The 22,048-nt window shown below is 44.3% G+C and overlaps 1 protein-coding gene across 3 annotated transcripts in view; it reads left to right on the top strand.

Moving 5' to 3' along the window:
• KCND3 (potassium voltage-gated channel subfamily D member 3) overlaps positions 1–22,048 on the top strand; it is a 129,170-nt gene that overhangs the window by 84,820 nt on the left and 22,302 nt on the right. For all 3 annotated transcript variants that reach the window (XM_074850569.1, XM_074850567.1, XM_074850568.1), the window contains exon 3: positions 8,819–8,981. In XM_074850569.1, coding sequence (XP_074706670.1) covers positions 8,819–8,981 — 163 coding nt within the window. The remainder of the gene's footprint in view (positions 1–8,818; positions 8,982–22,048) is intronic.

The following is a 22,048-nucleotide window of genomic DNA, read 5'->3' as shown; positions in this document are numbered from 1 at the left end:
AGATGTTTTCTTTAGCAAGATGCATATGGCATAATAAACTGCTCTTTCTGTGAAGCAGCAGACAATTCCCTGCGTGTCATTTCTGAGTGCCACAGACCAACGGGATGTTCCAGATCTCAGTCCCTACTTTTGTCACCTGCTACTGTGACAGCCAAGGGTCAAGGCAGACGGTCCACATCTACCAATAAGGGAGAGCAAACAGGAGGCTCTGACACTATCTCTAAAAACGCATTTGCTGGCAGAGCTGAAACGCAAGCGATTTTCCATTCAGAGAAATGTAATTTCTAGCAGTAGTTTGAGGGGAAAGGGAGAGGAATAATGACAGTGTATTAGCTTGGGTTTGCCAAATGCAAAGAACAAATATTCATCTTAGTACCATTTAAAAAAAATATTTGAACAAGCACATTGTCATCTTTTCAGTGAACAGGAATTAAGTATGTGCTTAATATTAAGCAATGGCTGAAAATGTGCTGAACTGGGACCACTGTGTTAACTGGTACAAGTTCCCCATTTGCTTTGAATAATCCCCGTCGGCTACATCGAAGAAAGCTTTCTGCAGTTGGCACACATTTGAAAATGATGAAGAGCAAAGAAATCACTGACTGAAAGTCTCAGATATGGTGCAAGTCACAATTTGCAGAGGCGATAAAATTACAGAACCTGAGTCAGGTGGGTGACAGCGTTAGGGTGGAAAGGATTATTAGTGTGGAAGGTATTAATAGAGGATATGCAGAGGGGCTCTCCTGTCAGCGCTGCTGTGACCGAAGCAGAAGATGAAGGCACTGATGTTCCCATGAAGAGAACCGTTCCCAGCCCGCCGTGGCTGCCGGCCAGCCCGCAGGACCTCAGGAAGCGACGTTCGTGGTCGCCCCATCTCTCACACCAGAACAGGTTTGCAAACGCACAGGTCTCGCAGGAAGGAGGGTGCTCGCACTCCCATTGTAATCCCTTTTTCAAAGGTCTCTAACAATATTTCTTCCCCTGCTCCTTTTAATGAATAGAGAACACTTGATTAGAAGCCTTTCATCATTTTAGGACTAGGGGCTTTAGCTTTCTGACCTACTTTCCTTGCCAATGAAATTCCGTTTTTAGCTTCAACTCAAGGTCTGAATGTTACCCAAATTCAGACCATCTGTTTTAACTGCCTACAGGCTGAGAAGTTGATCCAAGCCAGGAAGAATAAATGGAACCAGTGTGTGCATATATTAAGTGTTCTCAACCCTCAGTGTATTAAATAACCTACTCAGTTTATTCCTGAACCTACATAAATATTCCCGTTTCTTTGGGCAGTGCCTGCTGTTGTTGTAAGGAATATTTATGCTACCAGTTGCTCTCAGAGACCTTCAGCTAGATCACCTGTCTTGTACAAGTACAGGAACAAGCAGGCTACAGCTGACCCCAAGTCCATCTGAGCCTTTAATCTGGCTTTGGTGAGGGTTGGTACGGGCTACCCAGAAGGACAGGTCCCCCCGAGCAAGTCATTAGGAAATAACCTGCCTCTCTTTCTAATTCTCACTCTTAGAGAAGCCACAGACTTTGCATCTCCTCAGTGATCCTTTATCACCCCGGGTGATGTAACTACACGTCTGGGTGTTAATAAAAGGACAGCTGACCAGTCGTTTTGTGAATCTCCCGCAAATTCCCCTCAGTATCTTGAAACAATTGAGTTCTGCTGAGATCACTTCTAGCACTGTACAGAAATCCCTCTCAGTTTTAAATGTCCCATCTTCCCATTTCATTGCACGTTCACTTCTCTTGGCATGAGAAAAGGACCTAACTGCATCAGACCTTTCTCCAGGATTTCAGATACATCTCCCAGTCCTTTTATTACACAAAACTCGGTAACAAATATGAATTTATAAACAAGAAAAATATCAAAAAGGCAACATTACCTGGAAAATCCCTACTAAGTAACTGCTGACCACAGTTTTACAAAAAATCAAGATGAATCTGAGTACTAAAGATAAGCTTCTGCTGCTAGCACTGATACACATCTACAGCACTCATCCCTCGCAGCTTCCCTGATGGATGTAATTTCAGCAGAATATCTAGGGAGGATGAAAGCATCCATGAAAACATTAACAAATAAAATATACCAGCGAAAAAAAAAAACACTAGTGTAAAACCAAGCCAGATATTGCAGAGGTTGAATACCCAGCTGGGGAGCTGCCCAGCTCAAAACAAGGCAGAAAATAAGTATATTTAATGTAAAAGAATCCTAGCATGAAATAGGCTCTGTCTTCCCTGGACACAGCTGATTTGCTGTTCAAGTCTGTCATTTGACAGCCTGTTTATAGATTCTCTTGCTTCAAAGCCATTATGGCTCTGTTTACAGCACGCTCTTTCAGGAGGCACCACAAGCCTCCTCACGTGTCAGGTTTCTCAGGCGTTGGTCAGTGCATCCCATTCCTTCCAGGATTAGTATACTTTAAATGCTGACATTAACATACCAGACTGTCCTTATGGCCATGGATTACTGAGTCTGTGTCTGCAGAATACTTGCAAAAAACTTCTCCAGTATTTTCAAGTATCATGCCAGCCTTAACTAATTAATCCTCACAACACTTGTCCAGGACAGCTCTGAAAATATCTTGATCTCCCTTACGGACACGGAAAAATCAGAAAGTGGACCTGTCTGTCCTGAGGCCCATGACAAAGTCAGCCTCCAGACCCGAGGAGCGCTCCAGCAGCGGTTCTGCGTGCACGTCTGCATTCAGTCCATCAGCCACCGCTGCCTCAGCAGCTCCAGAGCCCTCCTCTCACCTTCCCAGTGCTCAGGAATGTGATACAGCACGTGAAAGTCTGTACGCCTCTGCTGAAAAAGCCAACAGCATCTTTGCGTACCTGCAGGTACGACTATGTGACAGGCTAAAACCCAACCGGGCAGGAAACGGCCCACGTGAGCTCGCTGTGCTCCGCAGAGCTGTGGGTTTTGATGGGGTAATTCCACAAGGCAAATGAAACAGCTAATGTGGCAGAGGAACTGTGAATTAAACCCTAAACAAAAGATCTAACTATCCCCAGCCCCCGTACCATAGCTGTTAACTCCCTGTTCATTTGTCACGTGCAAAACCAAGAGAGGAATGAGTAATATTTGCTTTTGTTTTCATTGTATCATTGGAAGTGACATGATCATTATTTCACTGGAGGTTCAAAGCAGCATTAGCATGATTACATTGGACTTGTACCTATTAACCGGAGGGACATGAGCTCCTCTGAGCTGTCAAATGCAACAGACGCAGTCTTGCAATGCAACTGAAACATTCCAGCTGAATTTTAGACATTTTTTTCTCCTCTGTGCAAATCAAAACATTGCATAGCGATTTACTTACAGTATAAAAAAGGATCTCTTGCACCTGGAAAGCTACATGCTAATTCCATGCTTTATTATATCTCCTCCATGCAAAAGGCTTTCAAAATCATATTCTATTGTACAGCACACAATGTTATTATTCTGTCCTCATTGTCCTAAAAGCAGAAGCTTACAGGCTGGAGTGAAATCTTCTTTTGACTCTGCTGTGCCAGGCAAAAGGTTAGAGAGATAAAGAAGATCTCAAAGAGCTGTTAGTGCCCATATGAGGCAGAAATACTAAATCATTTGAAGCAGCATTGTTTCTGTTTCCATCCTCCATGGGATATTTCAGCTTTCACAGGCTGTGTGTGAAAACCACACGGTTTTGCACCACCGGGCAGCAAACGTCCCTTGACCACTTAAACAGAGCAACCAGAAGCAGCAGAGTCTTCTTCTGACCACTTGATTCATGAGCCCGCTGTCCCAGGTTCTTGTGTTGGTTCCACAACCTCAACCCAGTCACCTGGGGCAGGGAAGAGGGCACGGGCCCCCCCAGCACGCTGCTCTGCGGGGCCTGACTGCCCTCCCTCGAGCCAGCTCTGGAGATAGGGAGGGGTGCTGGACCTCACGCTCTGCCCAAAGACAGGTCTTGTGCTGCTGAGAAGGCAGCAGGTGTTGGGATACAGGTTTAGCAATCTGCAGTTGCACTCTTATTTCCTCTGCATCTGGAGGAACCCATGGAGACAACAGCTACACAATAACGGCCCCTCCCCAGGTACTCGCCTTATACCGGCTGAAAAACTGGCACGTAAAAAGGCTGCTGGAAAAGAGCATCCTCTGAAAAGCTGTTTCACTGTCCCCACAGAGTTGTTATTGCTGTAGCACCCTTCTGATGTCCCTATACCACAGGATCTTCCAGCTTTTTGACTACAGTTCCTTATTTCTAGGGCTGTGGATGTTGCACAGAGAGACAGGATCATCAGAGATGCTGCTGAGAGTCTATTTTTAGAGTGAGTCATTTGATGAGCTGTTCAGCACCTTATTTATTGCCGTCTCCAGCTGGGGAGCTAAGCAGTGTCCAGACACCTCTACCACTAAAACCAGAACTCGGAAGCAGTGACCTCTATTTGATAACATTTTCTGTACTGACAGAGAAAAAAACAACAGCACATTATGCTGTCAAGGCTAATAGCTGCTAATTAGGGTGAGTGACATACGACCCCTTTTATATCCAAAGAACACAGAAGTCACACTACAAATAAAAAAAATAATCAAATTCTGCATTCACAGTCTTCTCCAGTCTAAAGAGCGACCACTTAACAGTAATTTCCTATGTTGTTTTTTTCTGGTTTGCTGTTTAAGGCTTTACTTTACATTATGCGTGCAACGAGTAAGAGTCTCAGTGTTCACTGCTTCCCTGGTAGGAAATGGGGCTTTGAGGGGACACAAGGAGAAGAAAGGGGAACAAACCAAAGCTGGAAACACAGGATATATGGGCAGAGGCTCCAGCACCACTACCAGTGTGCGGAGAGAGCCTCGACGGGGCTGCAGCAGCAAGGGCAGCTCTGCCAAAGGCCGTGCCCCAGCGTTCCTCTGCAGCCGGGGCACCTCCCCTCGCACAACCTGTAAGCAGAGCCATGAATTCAGCAACTGAAAACTGGCTGAATCTGTTGCCATCTAACCAGATTCCTGGCAAAATAAATAGAAAAGATATTTATCCCTAGGCACGTTCCACATCTAACCTAGCCGATGCTCAGCATTTATCTCTGGACAAGCCTGAAGCCATGTACAGGCTGTGTTTACTCCAGATTTCTGTACAATTGCCTTGCCTTATTAACCACCAGTAACGCAGTAGTCCTTGGGGGTCACTGCTGGCTGTCGGGTGTATTCCGAACATGGGGCAGCCCCTGCTCTGAAGAACCGACCACCTACTTAACCAAGCAGGCAAAGAATAAGTAACCAACTGTCGTTTCATAAATGGGGAACCGAGGTACAGAGAGCTGACGTGATTTACTAGAGGTCACATTAAAAGTCTACTGAATTTGCAGCCTCCCGTTGTTTTATTACAGGCTCAAACATCCCGTTAGACCCTCTGAACGTTAATCATTACCTAATTCTTCTATCTTCTTGGTGCTCTAATGATATTATTGATGAATTACTTAAAATGCACTTTCTGTAGAAGACATTTTTTAGGTGACAAGTTGCCTTTTACTAAACAAATGAATGGGAAAGTTGAGTTCTCTCATTCTAGTCTGGGAAAAAAAAAGTTTTGGGTTTAAAACACCCAATTAGTACTAACTGAAATCCAATATTTAAGACTATTTGGCACTGTACCTGTTACAAATATGCCATGTGGCCATTAGTACCTCGTGGTACCATCAGGACAAAAATAGTCACTCCTGCAATTAATATTGCAGTAGCTGTATATGTCAATACAGGAGTAGAACAATTGCAACTTTATAGGTTTGTTCCAGACCTCATTAGAGTCAAAGCCAAAGGGAGGCCTCTCATTAAGTGCAAGAGGATCTAGATCAAGTTCCAGGAGGGTTTTACTCTGATCAAAAAGCTCAGACATTCCCAACCACCAGCATCGCTCACATCTCAGGTCAGCCCAGTAAAGCCAGAGGCCACGACTACAAGCGCACGACGTGCCATGGAAACCCAGGGGGACAAATCCAGCAGCCGTCTCTCCGCAGACGACTCTGCGGTAGGTCCAGAAGTCAGTGTTACAAGTTGTAGGTCTTGTTCCTGTGCAGCCTGCTCCAGCCAGTGCAAAATTTCTCGTTGCAGTATCTCTCATAATAGTTTTGCAAATGAAGTTCTACATCTCCCCAGCAAAATCCTCTGCGCTCCAAGACAGTTTGATCTTTCCTGATGGTGTTATAAAGCACCTTCTCTGAAGTCCCAAGTAATGAGGTAACTCTCAGTCTGCGTGTAAGAACAAAACTCTACAAGACAGACTATGAGCCAGACACTTATTATTATACTTTCTACAAATGCACAGAAGGGCTTTCTCTCAGTGCTCCAGGTCACTGAGATCATGTTTGAGGCATATGATTAATTTTCAGCCTTATTGTGTTAAGGGGTGGCAGGAGAAGAGTGAGAAAAATTTTTTTTAGAACAGCATTAAATGAGGCAGAAGACCTTGTCACTTAGCAAGAGCTTTTAAACTATCTTTGCATAAAGCAGCAGCTAAAAAGTTAATAGACATAAATAGCATTTTATTGATTTGAGGTATTCTGAGGGGTTTTAATGCAGGTGAAGGCAGGAAAAGGATTCTGCTTAGGATAGTTAAGCCTTAGCTAGTGAACCTTGAAGCATTTACACCAAAACCAACAGCAAAAACCTGAAAATGCCAAAGAAAAGCTGTCACTTAGCCTGAAACTAAGCCTATCCTGGGACACAAGTGAGTGTGATAGCCCAGTGATGATAAGCTTTGACCCAGGTGCTTGGCCACCGAGCCTAGGAGAGCACATGAGAGACCCCCAAGAGTGAGCAGTTAATGTGCAGCGAGTTCTGCTTTTATTCAGAGACCCTCATACCAGCAAGTTTTTGGATGGGGGAAAGAAGTTCAGCTGATAAAAGGTGTTTTGACATATTTGGTTTTCCCCTTGGATGTAAATTATTCTTAGCACAACTCCACTCCCACTAAAGCTTTGTTGGTCATTCGCAGACATCCAATGTAAATCATTTTGCTTTTCAATATTGCTGCCTCAAACACCAGAACATCCTAAAGAAAAGCACAGAAATCCCAAACACCATTGGAGAGCAGCTAGGGGCTGCTCCAGATTTCAAGCACCCTAAAACAAGGGATGGCTTCCTTAGGCCCAGATTTGAACTTTAGAAACCTTCCTCTGCCTGCTGCAAGACTTCAGCAGGTTGCAGTGCCTAGGCCGTCTCTTCTACTCCAGGGTGTAGCCAGGTCACATAAACCTGCTTGTAGTGGGATTTCACAGAGTACAACGTGTCCTCCTCAGTCACAGGATACTTTGGGAATTCCTGTACTCCAACTGGTTTGTACACAGTTATTCAGTAACAGAGATTTTTTTTTTTTAAAATCTGTTGTTATTTGCTGCTTGCTTTTCCCTTTCCTCCAGATGAAAATTACTTCAATAAATATTGATATTAATATACATATGCATGTAAGCATGTAATAAATGGCTCACTGAAACAAGGCCTGTAAATTCAGTCAGTGGCTGTGCTAATCTTGTTCCTATCATACTCCAGGGGCATTAGCTACAAATGAGCTTTTTGTTACACGATCGGAACACTCTGCAATCCACACCCAGCTTTCTAGAGGGGTTTTTATTTGCCTGTCAACCATTTGCAGAAGAAATCTTTGAAGTCACTTCCAGAGGGCAAACTGCAGGGGAGGAAGAGCCTCCACCGGAGGTTACACTCCATCTGCTGAGGGCAGGGCACAGCGTTAGCACTGCCAACATCTGGTGCCCGCTGGGTATCAGAAGTTGGGCTGTGAGATGGGGGAACCGTGAGTGATGGTGCAGTGGGTTACAATTAAGAGGCCCAATCACCTAGGATGAAATGTGGGGATTGTGCCAGGCCAAACTGTAAATCAGAATCCAAAATCCCCCCCCACCTTCACTACAACGTGGCCTTCAGTGAGGCAGCGCAGTTTCAGTGCCGTATGTTCCATGAGGGAATTACAGCCATGCTCCTTCTTACGGCCCCGGTGAGTAGCCACACGGCACAGCACGCTGGTTCTCTTTACACAAGGTCAGTATTAAAGGTTAAGCATAAAACCGCCGCAGAAAGCTTTTGCAATATACAAAGTAAAAACAGAAACAGCGAATAAGCGCTCAACAGAGTAGTGATTTCTCTGTGTGGAATCCACAGAACCTAAACCAGCATCCTCCTCCATCTGTGCAAAATGGATTACTCCATCTCAGATTCTGCTGGTATTATTTAACATACAAATTACAATTGTTAATGAAGATTGCTGGGTTAAACCCAGTGCAGAGGTTTGCCTGAGTATTTTTCAGCTGGTCTCATATTCCCAAGATTCACCCTTTACTGAACCCAGACTTTGAACAAACCCCAAATTTCTGACTGTACAGATGGCAAGGAAACTGCTGGGTTTTGAAACGAATGTGTAAATCAGTCCTTATTTGCACCTGGATACAAGAGAATGAAAATATATGAACCTGCTCACAAGCAGGCGTACAGTTTGTTAGAGCTCATCTACATGGAGAGGTAGGTACTAAATGAGCAAGGATGTGAATTTAACGTACGCAGCAGTTCCCCAAACTGGCACATCTATTCTGCAACAAAAGTGCCATTCTTTGGTTTAGCTTAATTCATTGCCAAAGCGTGGTGTCACTTGTCATCTCCAGGATGACAGCACCACATGAATTGTTGTTTGCGTGGTGGATGTCTAAGCTTTAGTGTCTAACCTGGACACTCACTTTGCTGCACACTCAGGGAACCTGAAAAGGCTTTTGGTGCCGTTGCACTTGTCTGAAGGAGGGGCTTCCCTTTGTTTTGTTTTTTTTTTTCCCCTCCCTCTAGTTATGGTGACATGGTGCCCAAGACAATTGCTGGGAAGATATTTGGCTCCATTTGCTCCCTGAGCGGGGTGCTGGTCATTGCTCTGCCGGTTCCAGTCATTGTGTCCAACTTCAGCCGCATTTACCACCAGAACCAGCGAGCCGACAAGCGGAGAGCGCAGAAGGTAAGCCGTCCCGCGCGGCCACCTCCTCCGAAAGCTCGACAGGTGCCAGATCTCAGCCTGCACCCACCTACCTACGCCCGTGCAGGCTCACCTCCACACACGGTACAACCACCCGTACCCATAGAGACACAAGCGCACTGGCATATCTTAAAAGATCAGAAGCAACAGGGCTTTAATTGCTCACCTTTGCGACATCCCAGTCTGAAATTAATATATACATATACTCATAAACCCTTAAATCGTTAACAGGAGCTGTTTATCTTTCCAGCTACTTGGTTCCTGTTGTCTCTCTGGAGTTTTGAAAACACCCATCCAGAAACACACCCTTATCAGTACACATAGCCCCTCAAAGCTGGAGACTGCAACATAGACAAAACACTGGGAATACACAAAAGCCCCTGAAAACGTGAGGGGATTACTGAATATTCTAAAACCTGAACAGTTTTTACCAGTATAAGCTTACTGATTTACTAAGTGTAACAGATTTATTATATCTCTGTTTCAGTCTGGTAAATAACAACCAGAATCAGGTTTTTACAACAAGGTAAAGGTCTGGGGTTTGTTCTCCCTATGGAACGCTGTCTGCCAGAAATTCAAGACTCAGGGGACCTGATGGAGAACAGTAGTAGAAAGATGTGCTATTTCTGCTTCAGGCAAGCATCTGGGCCGTGCCTACTCCTTCCATCTCAGAGAGCTGACAGCAGAGAGCTGAGATTCAAGACCTACAAAACCACAAAATTTGGCAGTCAAAACACATAAGGAGAGTAGCAGAGAGAGAGAGAGAGAATCAGGCAGGAATGAGCTGCAGTCTCCATAAGTCACTGCTGGCTTTTACACATACCTGCATTAGGTTTGGCACTGTACATGTGAAACCTCAAACTGCAATAATCTGGGGAGGTGTTTTTGAGGGAGAGTTGTTTAGCTGATTAGTCATACAACATAAGATAGATAAAAAGACCTAAAGATATCATAATGGAAGTCCACCCTGTACTGCACACTGTTCAGTCAGCAGCCGGACAGTGGGAAACCAGTACGGATCATTACATTCATTTAATGAGTTTAAATGATTTGCAGCACGGGTTGCCTAATGTGAGGCTGCACCCAGGCATAAGGTATCCGGATTTAACTCGCAACAGGAACGTGCCAGGTGTCAACGCACAGGAAGGACTGGAGCACTCACGTAGAGGTTTGTGGGGGGGACAGTGTGAAATAGCTCATTTAAATAATTAAAGACTTTGAGAGAAAGCACTTGTTCTACTGAACTGGCACATAAGCACAGCGAGAGACAGAACCTGTGTTACAGTCTGGCCTAAGCAGCAAATAACTGGGCAAGACAAATAAACAACCTGGATCTGTGCATAACCGTGGATCACAACACCATGAAGGTCCAGAACCAACTCCAGGTCTGCTGTTGGATGAGGTTGTCCTCTCCAGTCAGCATCCTGAAGTTTTTTGTTCTGATTCATCTTTTCCCTTATTTGTTGGGCTGTGATCCACTTGGTGACAATGAAACGTACCTTTGAGGCTGATATGATTGATTGCAGCTTTTATAAGGTTTGCTGTATTGACACACATAGTGTATAACTTCCCCCATTTGAATTTCTAATTCCCTTGATATTGGATGAATTTCTGGGCTAAGAAAGTTTTCTCAAGTCAGAAGTGTGAGTAATTTTCACATGATCATCACTGCGTGAATACTAAAGAGAACGACAGAGACAGAAGCACATCAATGATGGTCTCTCTGGAGATGGCCGGGACGTACACAGGGACGTTAAGAATCTGCTCTCACAGCATACTTGTTCCAGCATCATCCTCCAGCAAATTAAATCCCTTCTTCAGGAATAGGAAAGTTTTAGTAATAGTTAAAAATCTGTCCCCATCTAATTAAAGACACAACGATATTTGCATGGCTTTTTCCAGAAGGCTGGAAAAAGCTCTTTGCGCTCTCTCAGTCCCGGAGTGTGAAGAGCCCATCAGCAGCAGCTCCTCATGTGCAGAGTTTAGAGGATACAGCTTTGAAGAAATAACACAGACATCCTTCCTAAATTTCTAGTGTGCTAAATAAATTATTTTTCTCTTTTAATTGAAGAATAAATAATTTGTAGAGTATGTATTAGTATAAATACTTTAGAAGAAGTTTTACTTAGGTCAGGAATCATAACTATTATAATTTACAAATAGGCTTCAAGATTAGGCTATAGACCATATTTATTTATCTTTTAATGAACTCAGACTGAGTTTTCCAACGAGAAGTAATAAAGTCAAATTGTCTGGATGTGACATTCACAGATTTGAAGGCTGAGGTGTGAGTAAACCTGGGCTCTCCAGTGCAGTGGGGGTTTCGGAAGGGCTACACTCCAGAAAACAGGAAAACAGAGCACAGCCTCGACGCCCCTCTGGCTTATGATGTGCTCAGGCTTAACTTTGTCTCTTAACTGTTGAGGAGGCACTGGTCTAGCAGGAAGAGGTATTTAAATAGCATGAATAAAATACTGGGAGGTGGCTGTTACTCATCAGCAGCTATTCTTCAACTAACGGAGGAGAAACGTTCCTTAAAAAGGAAGAAAACCCAAAACCAAACTACCAGCGATTTAATCACCTTGAAGATAAATTATTCTTTGCCAAACCTGCACTGCAAGAGAATTAATTACAAGGAGATCTGGCAATCTTAATTTATTGTGCTGTGTCATCAAATTTTGTCCTCTGGCATGCAGCAAGGACCAGGTCAATCTGAATGGAAGATGAATTGATCATTTCTGACAAGGTTCATTTTGGTAAATTTATTTTCTTTTTCCCAAAGACTTTTTGTTTTTCCTTTTGACTGATGTGCTAAGAATAGACCTTCCTGACTTTGAAACCATGCTGTTCCTTAGTGAATGTCACAGCCTTTGGTTTTAAAAGAGAATTTGACACTTAAAAGGCTTGACAATAGAATGACTTTGTAATTCAGATAACGCTGGAGTCCCTGACTCGCTGTGTTCAGTTTGCAGCATGGATGCAATGTGAAGAAGGAGACAAGTATCTGGTGCTGGTTTGAGGACTACACCTCCCACTTCTAGAAAGGGAAAGCAGAGGCAGCTACTAACAGCTACTGAAACGCTGCTCCTTTAGCAGCAGTAGAAAAAGTAAAACAGTTCATTGTTTCGAAGTTAGAGACTGAGTGAATACAGCTCCAAGCCCCAGCATTATTCCCACCGGAGCAGGGCAGCAGAGAAGTGCACGGCTGAAAGATTGCCAGATAATACAGTAGTGAGAGGAACAGATACAGCCTCCGAGCTTAGTGCAGCAGAGATCCCAGAAGCGCAGATTGCTCTCCCAAGGTTTACAGGAATGTTGTAGACCTCTGGACTCACAGACTGGTCAAAAATCCTGCAAGAATGATCCTTCTTGAGTAAACTCTAGCTGCTGACAGGCAAATTTAATCCCATGTCTTTAAATGGAGAATGAATACTAAAATCAAAGGTCCTGTCTTCACACAAACAGTGACAAAAAAAGGAAGAAAGAAGAAAACTCTAGACCTCTTACTGAAAATACTGGTTTCAAAGTGTTATGGGGGCCTTTGTTGGTCCTTAATTTCCCAGGTCCAATGACTCTTGTCTTTGTCCAGCTTTAAAATAACCAACTCAGGTCCCTCAGCTGGAAAGATTGTGCTAAGTGCAGTAAAGTTAGTTTGTTGTGTTGGGTTCTTTTGTTCCTGGAATGATGCTTCAGAAAAGACAACTAGAGATGCTTTCGATATCTCCCCAACCTGCTCCAATACAGTCCAACTAGTTACAGTGGTACAACCCCATCAGCTCCAATGTCCCTCTCCCTGGGAAACAGGAGCTGGCAACAAAGTGCACAGGAGCTCTCAGAAATGCGAGTTTGCTTAGGTGGGCCAGTGACTGACAAATATCAACGTGCACTAGCAGCTTTTCAGTAAGAAAAAAATGGTAAGACAGAAAAAGTACAGTAACAAGGGCAATCGAGCATTACAGGTTAAGCCTATGTGGTTGGTGGCCCCAACTCCCTGTACACGTGAACACAGATGCAGATGAAGACACTAAATCCTCAAAAGCATATTTAAAGCAGTTTTGCACAGCCTCAGAAGGCTCATAGAAGTAGCAGCAGCTGAAATGTTTGGAAATAACAATAACAGCCTAAAGCAAACTGGTCTCTAGACCGGCCCCCTTAGGGCTAAAATTTAGCCAAGTGAGTTGTTCTAGATCTTTTCAGTTTGGGGGAAAACAAATGTTCAGAAAAGGGCCTCTTATCCAATGAAGTATGTCTCCTCACATTTGCACAACAGAGGAGGGAAAAATGTAAATGCTGAGATGCTGTGGAAACAAACCTGTTTAAAGTGCATTTATCATTTAATGGTTAAATTTGCTAAATGAGCCAAGATACTGAAATGGCTAATGATCTCCGAGGGATTAGCATGGGTTTAGCGGTGTATTTCACAGGAGCTAAACTGAAACTGTCATTACAAATATAAAGATGATCAGGGGGCTGGAGCACCCCCCTGTGAGGACAGGCTGAGAGAGTTGGAGGGGTTCAGCTGGAGAAGAGAAGGCTCCGGGGAGACCTTAGAGTGGCCCCCAGGGCTGAAAGGGGCTACAGGAAAGGGGGGAGGGACTCGTTATCAGGGGTGTAGGGATAGGACAAGGGGTAACGGGTTTAAACTGACAGAGGGGAGATTTAGATGAAATCTAAGGCAGAAATTCTCCCCTGTGAGGGTGGTGAGGCCCTGGCACAGGTTGCCCAGAGAAGCTGTGGCTGCCCCCTCCCTGGAAGGGTTCAAGGCCAGGTTGGACGGGGCTTTGGGCAACCTGGGCTAGTGGAAGGTGTCCCTGCCTGGGGCAGGGGGTGGGACTGGATGGGCTTTAAGGCCCCTCCAACCCAAACCATCCTGTGAGTCTACGAAAACTTCAGTAATCGCAGTGCTTGGTTTCAGGTCTGCAGTAAATATGCTTTCTAGGACTGCAGCTCCTTAGTCTGTTCAATTCTTTTCATTTATTATCTGGTGGCCTTTGACTCTATGAGAACAAGCAATGTACTGCAAAATCCTTGAAATAGTCTTTGCATTTCATCCTCTAGGCTCTAAGTTTCCTGGAAAGAACCAAACACCAGATTTAGGCAAGGAAAGGACTACCCAGGACAGAATCATTTTGCAGAGCCACTCTCACATAAAACTGTAATATAAAACTGCAAACTGTAACGCAGGCTATCAAGGAGTAGATGGTATAAATTAGGTGAAGCAGAGAAGTGGACAAATTGCCTGGTGGATGAGTTAAAGCATTCAATCCCAGAGGCAATATCCAGCAGAAGAAAGGAATGAAGGGGCAAGGAAGAAGCTGTATCTTTTCAGATGGAAGTCAACGAGAGGAAGTAGATGGAGGAAGGTTATTCCTGACAGTAAGAGCTACTCATGAGATGGTTGCACACAGGCAGCTATGACTCTGCAGACTGATGAAGAGGTAACTATGGAGATGCTTAAAAGGGGCTTAAGCCAAAAGGAAGAGTAAGGACACAAACATCTTTCTGATTGTTCCATGAGAGACACGTTAGAAACAGCCTGTTCCAGTCCCAGCCATCACTCCCAGAGGCACAGAAAACAGGGCTGCAGTTAGAGCTGATCAAGAGGGAAGATGGTGATGAAGAGAATGCTTAATACTACATTTATGTCATCATTGTACCCATGAGAAAGACTGCCCACACACCTGTCAATAATGAGGCCATTATAATAATTGATTTGCTACAGAGCAGGGGAGTCAGCGTTGAAATGTTCTGTTTTTCAGCTGACACCCTAAATTTTGGAGGTGGGTTAGTGAACTTCAGAACATGGAACAGGGCAGCCAGAAAAAGCGACTTGAGCAAAGCTGTGAGCTGTCTAAGGAGAGCTCAGCGACAGAACATGACTCAGTTCCCAGCAGGGGATGGGGTTGGGAACTTAAGGAGAGAGAGAAACAATAAGGTTAAAACTGGAGCTGGCTGACATTTAAAAAACATGTTTTTTTCAACCACAATGAATCTGTGTGGAATATGTTTTTGTTGATATTTAACAGTTTTTGACAAGGGAAAAAGTTTTAATTATTTTTTATTTTTTAAAAAAGAGATTTAATTTTTGCTGGGATAAGTACCTCTTTCTCTTCCTCCTCTGTTTCCTGTTTGGTGTTTGTCACATCCCCTCACACAGTTCAGGGGGGAAAAAACAAACAAACAAACCAACCAACCAGGAATCCTTCCTCTTTTCTTTCATATCGTCCAGGAAAGCAAACTGGCATTTTCCATCAGTTCAGCTAGTTCAAATTCCCCAGGTCCCAAATTGCTTAAGACAAGTAGACTTCTCTGAAAGGAAGGATTGAAACCAGTGAGCTAGAGCTTCTATGTTCAGCCTCCAAAGCAAGATCATACATCTAAATATTGAGCCTGTTGTCAGTAGTGGCCCAATGCCCAGATGAAATAATTTCCACACATATCCAGAAGCCACTCTACATTTGTTTCATGCCTTGAGGCCCTTTCACGTCATGTCTCAGTCATACCCAGACAACAGCCTGCAATGCGTAAGAACCTGAGTAATCCATTCTCAGGGTCTCTCCTCGGTCATCTCAGCAGGAGGGTGCCCCCTTTCCCCACCTGTTGGAAGTCCAGGTTGTGTGTGGCAGCCTCTCCAGATGGCTCATTATGTAGCACAGTCGGTAGGATTTGTAGTGGCTGATGTTGCCCACTGCATCCCAGATGTCTAAATAAATGCCAGCTGAAGTTGCCTTGTCAAGGAGACCTGCATGCAAAACATTCAGCCAGAAAGCTTTGGGAAGCCCTATCCTACTTTGGAACTGAGTTCTAGTGATCAGAGTCTTTGCCGTTACCTTTATTAACTAGTTATTTTACCTCTCTAAGTGACGCAGAATCAAGTGGGCTGGGTGCAGTTTAGCTCCCATGCAGTTCCCAGGCTACATAACGAATACAGCTCAAACACCCCTGCACCAACTGCAATATGTGGTTATGTCTAGATTAATGGATATGGATATATCCACTGGGTCAGGAAAAGACATAACTAGAAGTGGGTGTAAATGGTAGTAATGCTTACCGTGGTTACTAATTTGTACCATGACAGTGATAAGCAGATGAAGAACACCACTGTCGCTGACACACGTGGTGCTGGAATGGCAGTACAGGTCTCAGTGTTCTAATCCCGTATGTCAGGTAGATGGGAACACTCTGCAGTCTACCAGCACGTCTCTCGAGGGCCACTGCAGAACTTCCCTGCTTACGCACTACCAGATGTCTTACACAGCCCAACCTGAGAAGTCCTAGAATCTCATGACTCCATTCCTCCCACTCCACCCAGCAGCAGTGGTCTGCAAAGTCTGACTCAGAACAAGCCTTTGTTGTTTGAAGGTCATGAAAATCCCATTAAACAGTAACTGCTGGTAACTTCAGCATCACATCAGGCTCTAAACCAGCACGAGGCAGGCCCGCTCCAGGCACCAGCGGGAGCCTGCCGTGCTCTTTTGTCTCCCCACTCCAGCCAGTCTCACTGTTCTGACAAACTCTGATGCTGCTGCAGCAGCATTGCCCTTCCATACTTCCCTCTCTGTGACTCGGGTTTTGTCACACATAAAACTGGGATAAATCCACTTCCTTTCCTGGTTCAGTGGATTCTTGCAGAGTTAGTTCACATGCACGTACAAGGTCATGAAGTGAAACCACCTTATGGCAATACTATTCATACCAAGGATTTTAAATTTCTCTATCTGAGCCTTTGCACTAGCAATTCTTGCTGACTCACCAAACAAGGCAGCAGAAACAACAGCATGTGCCTTCCTGACCAGTCACGGGTACCAAGCAGAGCAAGAGCAAACGCTGGCAGAGGACAGGTCACAAGCAGGCAAGGGAATCAAGAACGTGCATAAACCAGATAATTTTCAAAAAAAATCTACATAGGGAAATCACAGTCTGCCTGTGAGCACCGTGCTGGAAGAAAAAGCAGTTCAATCCACCAGACAAAGAGCTCTATAAGAAACAACTCCTCATTTCTCCTTTGTCCCAGTACAGCAGAACTCCCCGTTCGCCTGCAGACCGCTGCCTGACGGGAACTCCAGCCACCCCTTCTCCACGTAAGCGCAGCCATTTAGACTGAACTCAGCATTAACTCCAAACAAATACAATAAAAAAAGAGCAATTCTACACATTTTCCACGAGCTCCCGTATCCAGGTGCCAGGGCATTTCTGTCCACACACAAAGCATCAGCTCCGTTAGCGATGGAGTTGGGACAGTTCAGGGCCGTTCTGGCAGGAAGGGGCAGCGATGCTGGGACGGGCAGAGCGGGGCCAGGGCCGCGCGTGGCCGTGAGGACTCTGCTGACACGCCAGTGGCTCCGGCGCCCAGGACAGTGCACCAGGGAGGCTTCTCCCTCCGCATCTGCCAGACCAAGGCACGCAGCCAGCGTGTTGCGGCTGTCAGTGTGAGGACATGAACCGAGACACACGTTCTTCTAAGAGTCTTCACTTATCAGATAGGGTTCGTGACAGATTTTTTTTCCCCAGAAGTCTAATGCAAGAGATTTGTCCCCAGAAACCCCAGGAGCAGCTTCAGGAAGAAAGCCAATTGCACTGCACAGCCGCTTTATTGTCATCTGACTTCTGAGCAATTTTCATTTGCCAGCAAGTCACACTTCTCTCAATGAACGCTGAAAGCACGTAGCACAGAGAAGTGGGATGGAGCCCAGCTCCCAGCCCGGCCCTGCCTGGAGCAGCAGCGTTGCCCACACTCACACTTAACCCCCTTCACTCCCCTCACTGCCAGCGGGTACCCGCTCCTCTGGGTACCTGATTGTCAGAGATGACACATACTCTGCCAGTGAGCAGCCAATGAGGCAGGACAACAGCCCCCCCACCACCTCTTCCTCTTGGGCTTCATTCCATGGGAGAAAATGAGTTTTACAAATTTGATTTCTTCTTGAGTTTCCTACAAAAATTTTGTGGCTGTCGTCCCCATCCCCGCCATGCTTTCACCATCTTCCTGGGGAAGGTGTGAGCAGCACTGTATGAAGCAATTACCTTCATTTTCTGTAGCTAACCACAGGCCTCCACACCATTAATTAGTGTTCATACATCAGTCTAGTAAGTTGGCATATGACACTAGATCAAATTCTGTAATTTCTCCATCCCCCGAATACTTTATAGCTATTAATTAGGGGTGTGAGCCGTGTGAAAGAAGTTACAAAAGTGAGATCTGGAAACACAGACAGACAGATAAATCACAGGCAGACAGATGCTCATCACACTTTGCTTTCAGTGAAACACAGAACCTTATTTCAGAATAATGGAGAACAGCAACCTCTCTACCTATGATGCAGAAAAACATGAGGCTCTTCTCTTGAGATGTTTATTAAGTAATACGTTTCTAGACAAAATTTGAGACACTGGTTTACACCTCATAATACCTCACTTGTAACTCGAACTATAGCATATTCCCACTACAACTGGTATGGCACCGCTTTGACCATGCATCCCTGGAGCGATTTGGACTAACCTCTAAAATCTGTTACAGCATTAAGAATACAAAAAAAGTGTATGTAGGATTTTCTTTTATTACTATTTCAAGAGGCAAACCTAAGAAGTGAAGAGAACTAGCTTTGTCAGTCAGCTGGACCAGCAGCGTGGGAACTTCAGCACCAAGGAAGCTTTGAATTTCAGCCAAGATGCAGTAGCTGCATATAACATATTTCAACCAAGGAAAAACTGTCCATAAGGTCAGTTCTTACAGAGATCAAGGTCTGACTGTCACCCTTACTGGGTGGATAGATAAATGGATAACTAAAAAAGGTATTAGAAATAATCAGGGCATCTACAGAGGGTAAAAATATGAAATGGCCTCCAAAAAAGCTTACTACTTAAATGTCAAGCAAAGGAATGAAGTGAGAATTGTCAAACTCTACAAAAAGTGAAGTTTATTCTATTCTTTCCTGTGGAATGCAACAAACACCAGAAAGGGAATGGTCTATGTAAAAAGAAAATGTCAATACAATGACAACTGAGTAAAACTGGCAACAAATACATGCAGGCTGGAAATCAGAAGAAATTTTCTAAATAGAAGAATGAAGCTCTAAAATAAATGCCCAGTAGGAGTAAGAGCTTCACTAAGTTGAAGCCAGAGCTTGTTAAGTTCAAGATGAAAACATACAAAAGGAAGTTTGCAATAGGAGTGGACCAGTCTCAGTGCTCCAAGGGCTTCCTGACCGTCCTGCATTTCTCTCTGCAAGTTTTGTATATTACGACACTTTTTTCAAAGTTCTGTGTTTAATCAGCCAGGATATCTACGAGTAGGAGAGAAGCCGAGATCCATTAAACTCCATATTCTGTGCATTGTTCTATAAATAGATCGAACATCATGTTCTTCAGTGTTGGAGAAGATTAAACGATATAGTGCATTTGAAATGATGTTCTGTTGCTTTAATGGTGCCAAGGGTAAGGTAGGATTAAAAGGAGAGCCACAGAGCAGGGGAGGGGAATCTTTCATCTCTGGAAAGTAATGAAGAGGCCCAAAATAAGATCAAGGTCTGACTGTAAGAGGTTCTATCAAATTATATAGGAATATAATGAGTTCTACACTAATTTCCATACGCAGCTCTACAACATCTCCCCCAAAGCAAAAATGACAGAATATTTAAGCTTGGCTCAAAAGCTGTTTAATGTAAAGATTTGAGGGGAAGGAAGTTCAAATGTGCATATTTTGTTTCTTAAGAAAAAAAGGTTAAAAAGACAGAAAGATGATCTGCAGAAACTAACTCTTCTAACACTGCTATAACTCCACTGCCTGCCTATTACAATAGCCAGATGGAGCCATGGCTAGCAGAGTAACAACTAGTACTTATTATATGGGCCATTTGCTTTTTAAACAGCCATTATTTCCCTCAGCATTCAAACACATGTAATAACCCCGAGTCCTAATTTGGCAGTCCAGCCTGTTTCCAGGCCCTGTTAAAGATGGCATAGCAGCTTCCCAGAGCCGTAAGTGGGACAAATGACCAGTGTTGCCAGGTAATACTGAGGAAGCACTCCACAGACAGCAGATTCATTTAGTACCTTGTCCACTATTATTTTTGAATATTTTTTTTTTTTTAAATGAAGAATTTTCCATTTTCTGCTTGGCAAGGAAAAACTACCTCAATAGGCCAGGGAGCTGAGCTACTTTCCACCAGATGAAGGTTTCATCCATTCCCTTGCCAAGTTACATATGTGCACTGAGTTCCCACTCACAAGTACAAATTGAAGTCTTTGCTGAATTCCTTTCTGAATTTTATGCTAAAATTAGTCAAAGGTACCACAGACAAGATAATTTTAGGAAGGTGAGAACATAACTACAAGTAATACTTTTTTGTAATTCCATACTCTAAGCCCTGTTGTTAAGTCTGCAGAAACTCCTGTTAAACCGTACAATCTGCTTGTTATCTTTTCCATATCCTAAAATCAACCATGTTCTTTCCATCTAGAATTTAAGTCCAGACCCAAACTAGCAACAGATGCAGTCACATGCAAGAAAAATCGAGCACTTACTGAGTGGCTGTGATATTTCACCTTAGAAATAAAAATCAGATCAAAAGTATTCTGTTGATTGCTTTTGAGAACAGCTTCCTTTCAGCCTTAAAAGACCAGTGATGTACACCTACTGCACCCCTGGACTCACCGCGACAGTCACCGATAGGTCTACTCATACTCAAACTTCTAATTGTTTAGGAATGAAACCGTGAAGCACTGTTAATTGTCTAGTGCAGCTGCATTTTCTGCCAGGAATGCTCTTAGTGTGGTTGCAGCAGCTAAAGTTAGTAGGATATGGACTGGAGCATCTCTCGTATGAGGAAAGGCCGAGAGCACTGGGACTGTTGAGCCTAAAGAGAAGGCTCAGAGAGATCTTATCAATGTACTGAAATACCCGAAGGGAGGGTGCAAACAGGACGGAGCCAGGCTCTTTCCAGTGGTGCCCAGTGACAGGACCAGAGGCGATGGGCACAAACTGGAACGCAGGAGGCTCCGTCTGAACATCAGGGCACACTGCTTCAGTGTGAGGGTGACCAAGCACTGGCACAGGTTGCCCAGGGAGGTGCTGGAGTTTCCACCCTTGGAGGGATTCAAAAGCCACCTGGACACAGTCCTGGGCAACTGGGTCTAGATCACCCTGCTTGAGCAGGGGGGTTGGGCCAGGTGATCCCCCAGATGACCTCCAGAGGTCCCTGCACCCCCAACCAGTCTGTGGAGGATAATGCCAATAACAGCTCCAGGCCAAAGAGGGAGCAGGAGGAGACACGTAGTACCTGACACACACGTACTCCAGTCAGCTCCTTGCTCAATACAGAAGATCTGGAAAGCTGAAAATGTCTGGCAAATATGAAATTATGTCATAGGTTGTAACTTAATAGTTTATTATACCACATAAATCAAGAGTGAACATTATCTCCATAAGAACTAGATGAAAATCATTAATAAATAATAATTAGCTGTTTCCTGGGCCTGCCATCTGGTAAGCATTTTTCCTAGCCAGCAGCTCCTGCTCTTTGCACTTCTGCAAAGCAGCTAAAAGATGAAGACAGGCTATTCTTCCTCCTTTGTCAGTCCCTTTGGGAACAGTAGGTAGCCAAGATGCTGACAGCCACTTACATCATCCTCCTCACTGTACCCCACACTCCACCTGTACAGGGCTTCACTGCCCTTCCTGCTTGTCCTCAGTCTCCAAGTTTCTTAAAAAGCAGTAATGAGCCACAAGTTAGAGACCTGAGTTCCATCCTGCTCTCAGAAACACGTGGGCTCCAAGATAACCAAATTAATCATTCTAACCTGTAAGTGGCTGTCATTAGTATTATTATTTTCATCATATAAATTATCTTCCAGATTAGGTCATATGCATTTTGAGATCCTGTGGTTTCCTAGCAACTCCTCTTACCACTCTACATGCAGACACAGTGTGCCGTTTTCTTTTCCTTTTTTAGACTCTCTGTGCAGGGGTTATATTCAGTAACAGTGATCTCAGGCCTGGCCCTAATGACCTTTAGTCTGTCACATTTGTAGGATAAGATGCAGAAGACAGC

The sequence above is a fragment of the Strix aluco genome, chromosome 25 (genome assembly GCF_031877795.1).
Source record: "Strix aluco isolate bStrAlu1 chromosome 25, bStrAlu1.hap1, whole genome shotgun sequence".
In the NCBI taxonomy this organism is placed as follows: domain Eukaryota; kingdom Metazoa; phylum Chordata; class Aves; order Strigiformes; family Strigidae; genus Strix; species Strix aluco.
Note: the sequence above shows the minus strand (reverse complement) of the source record. Positions and strands in the feature narration are given on the sequence as shown.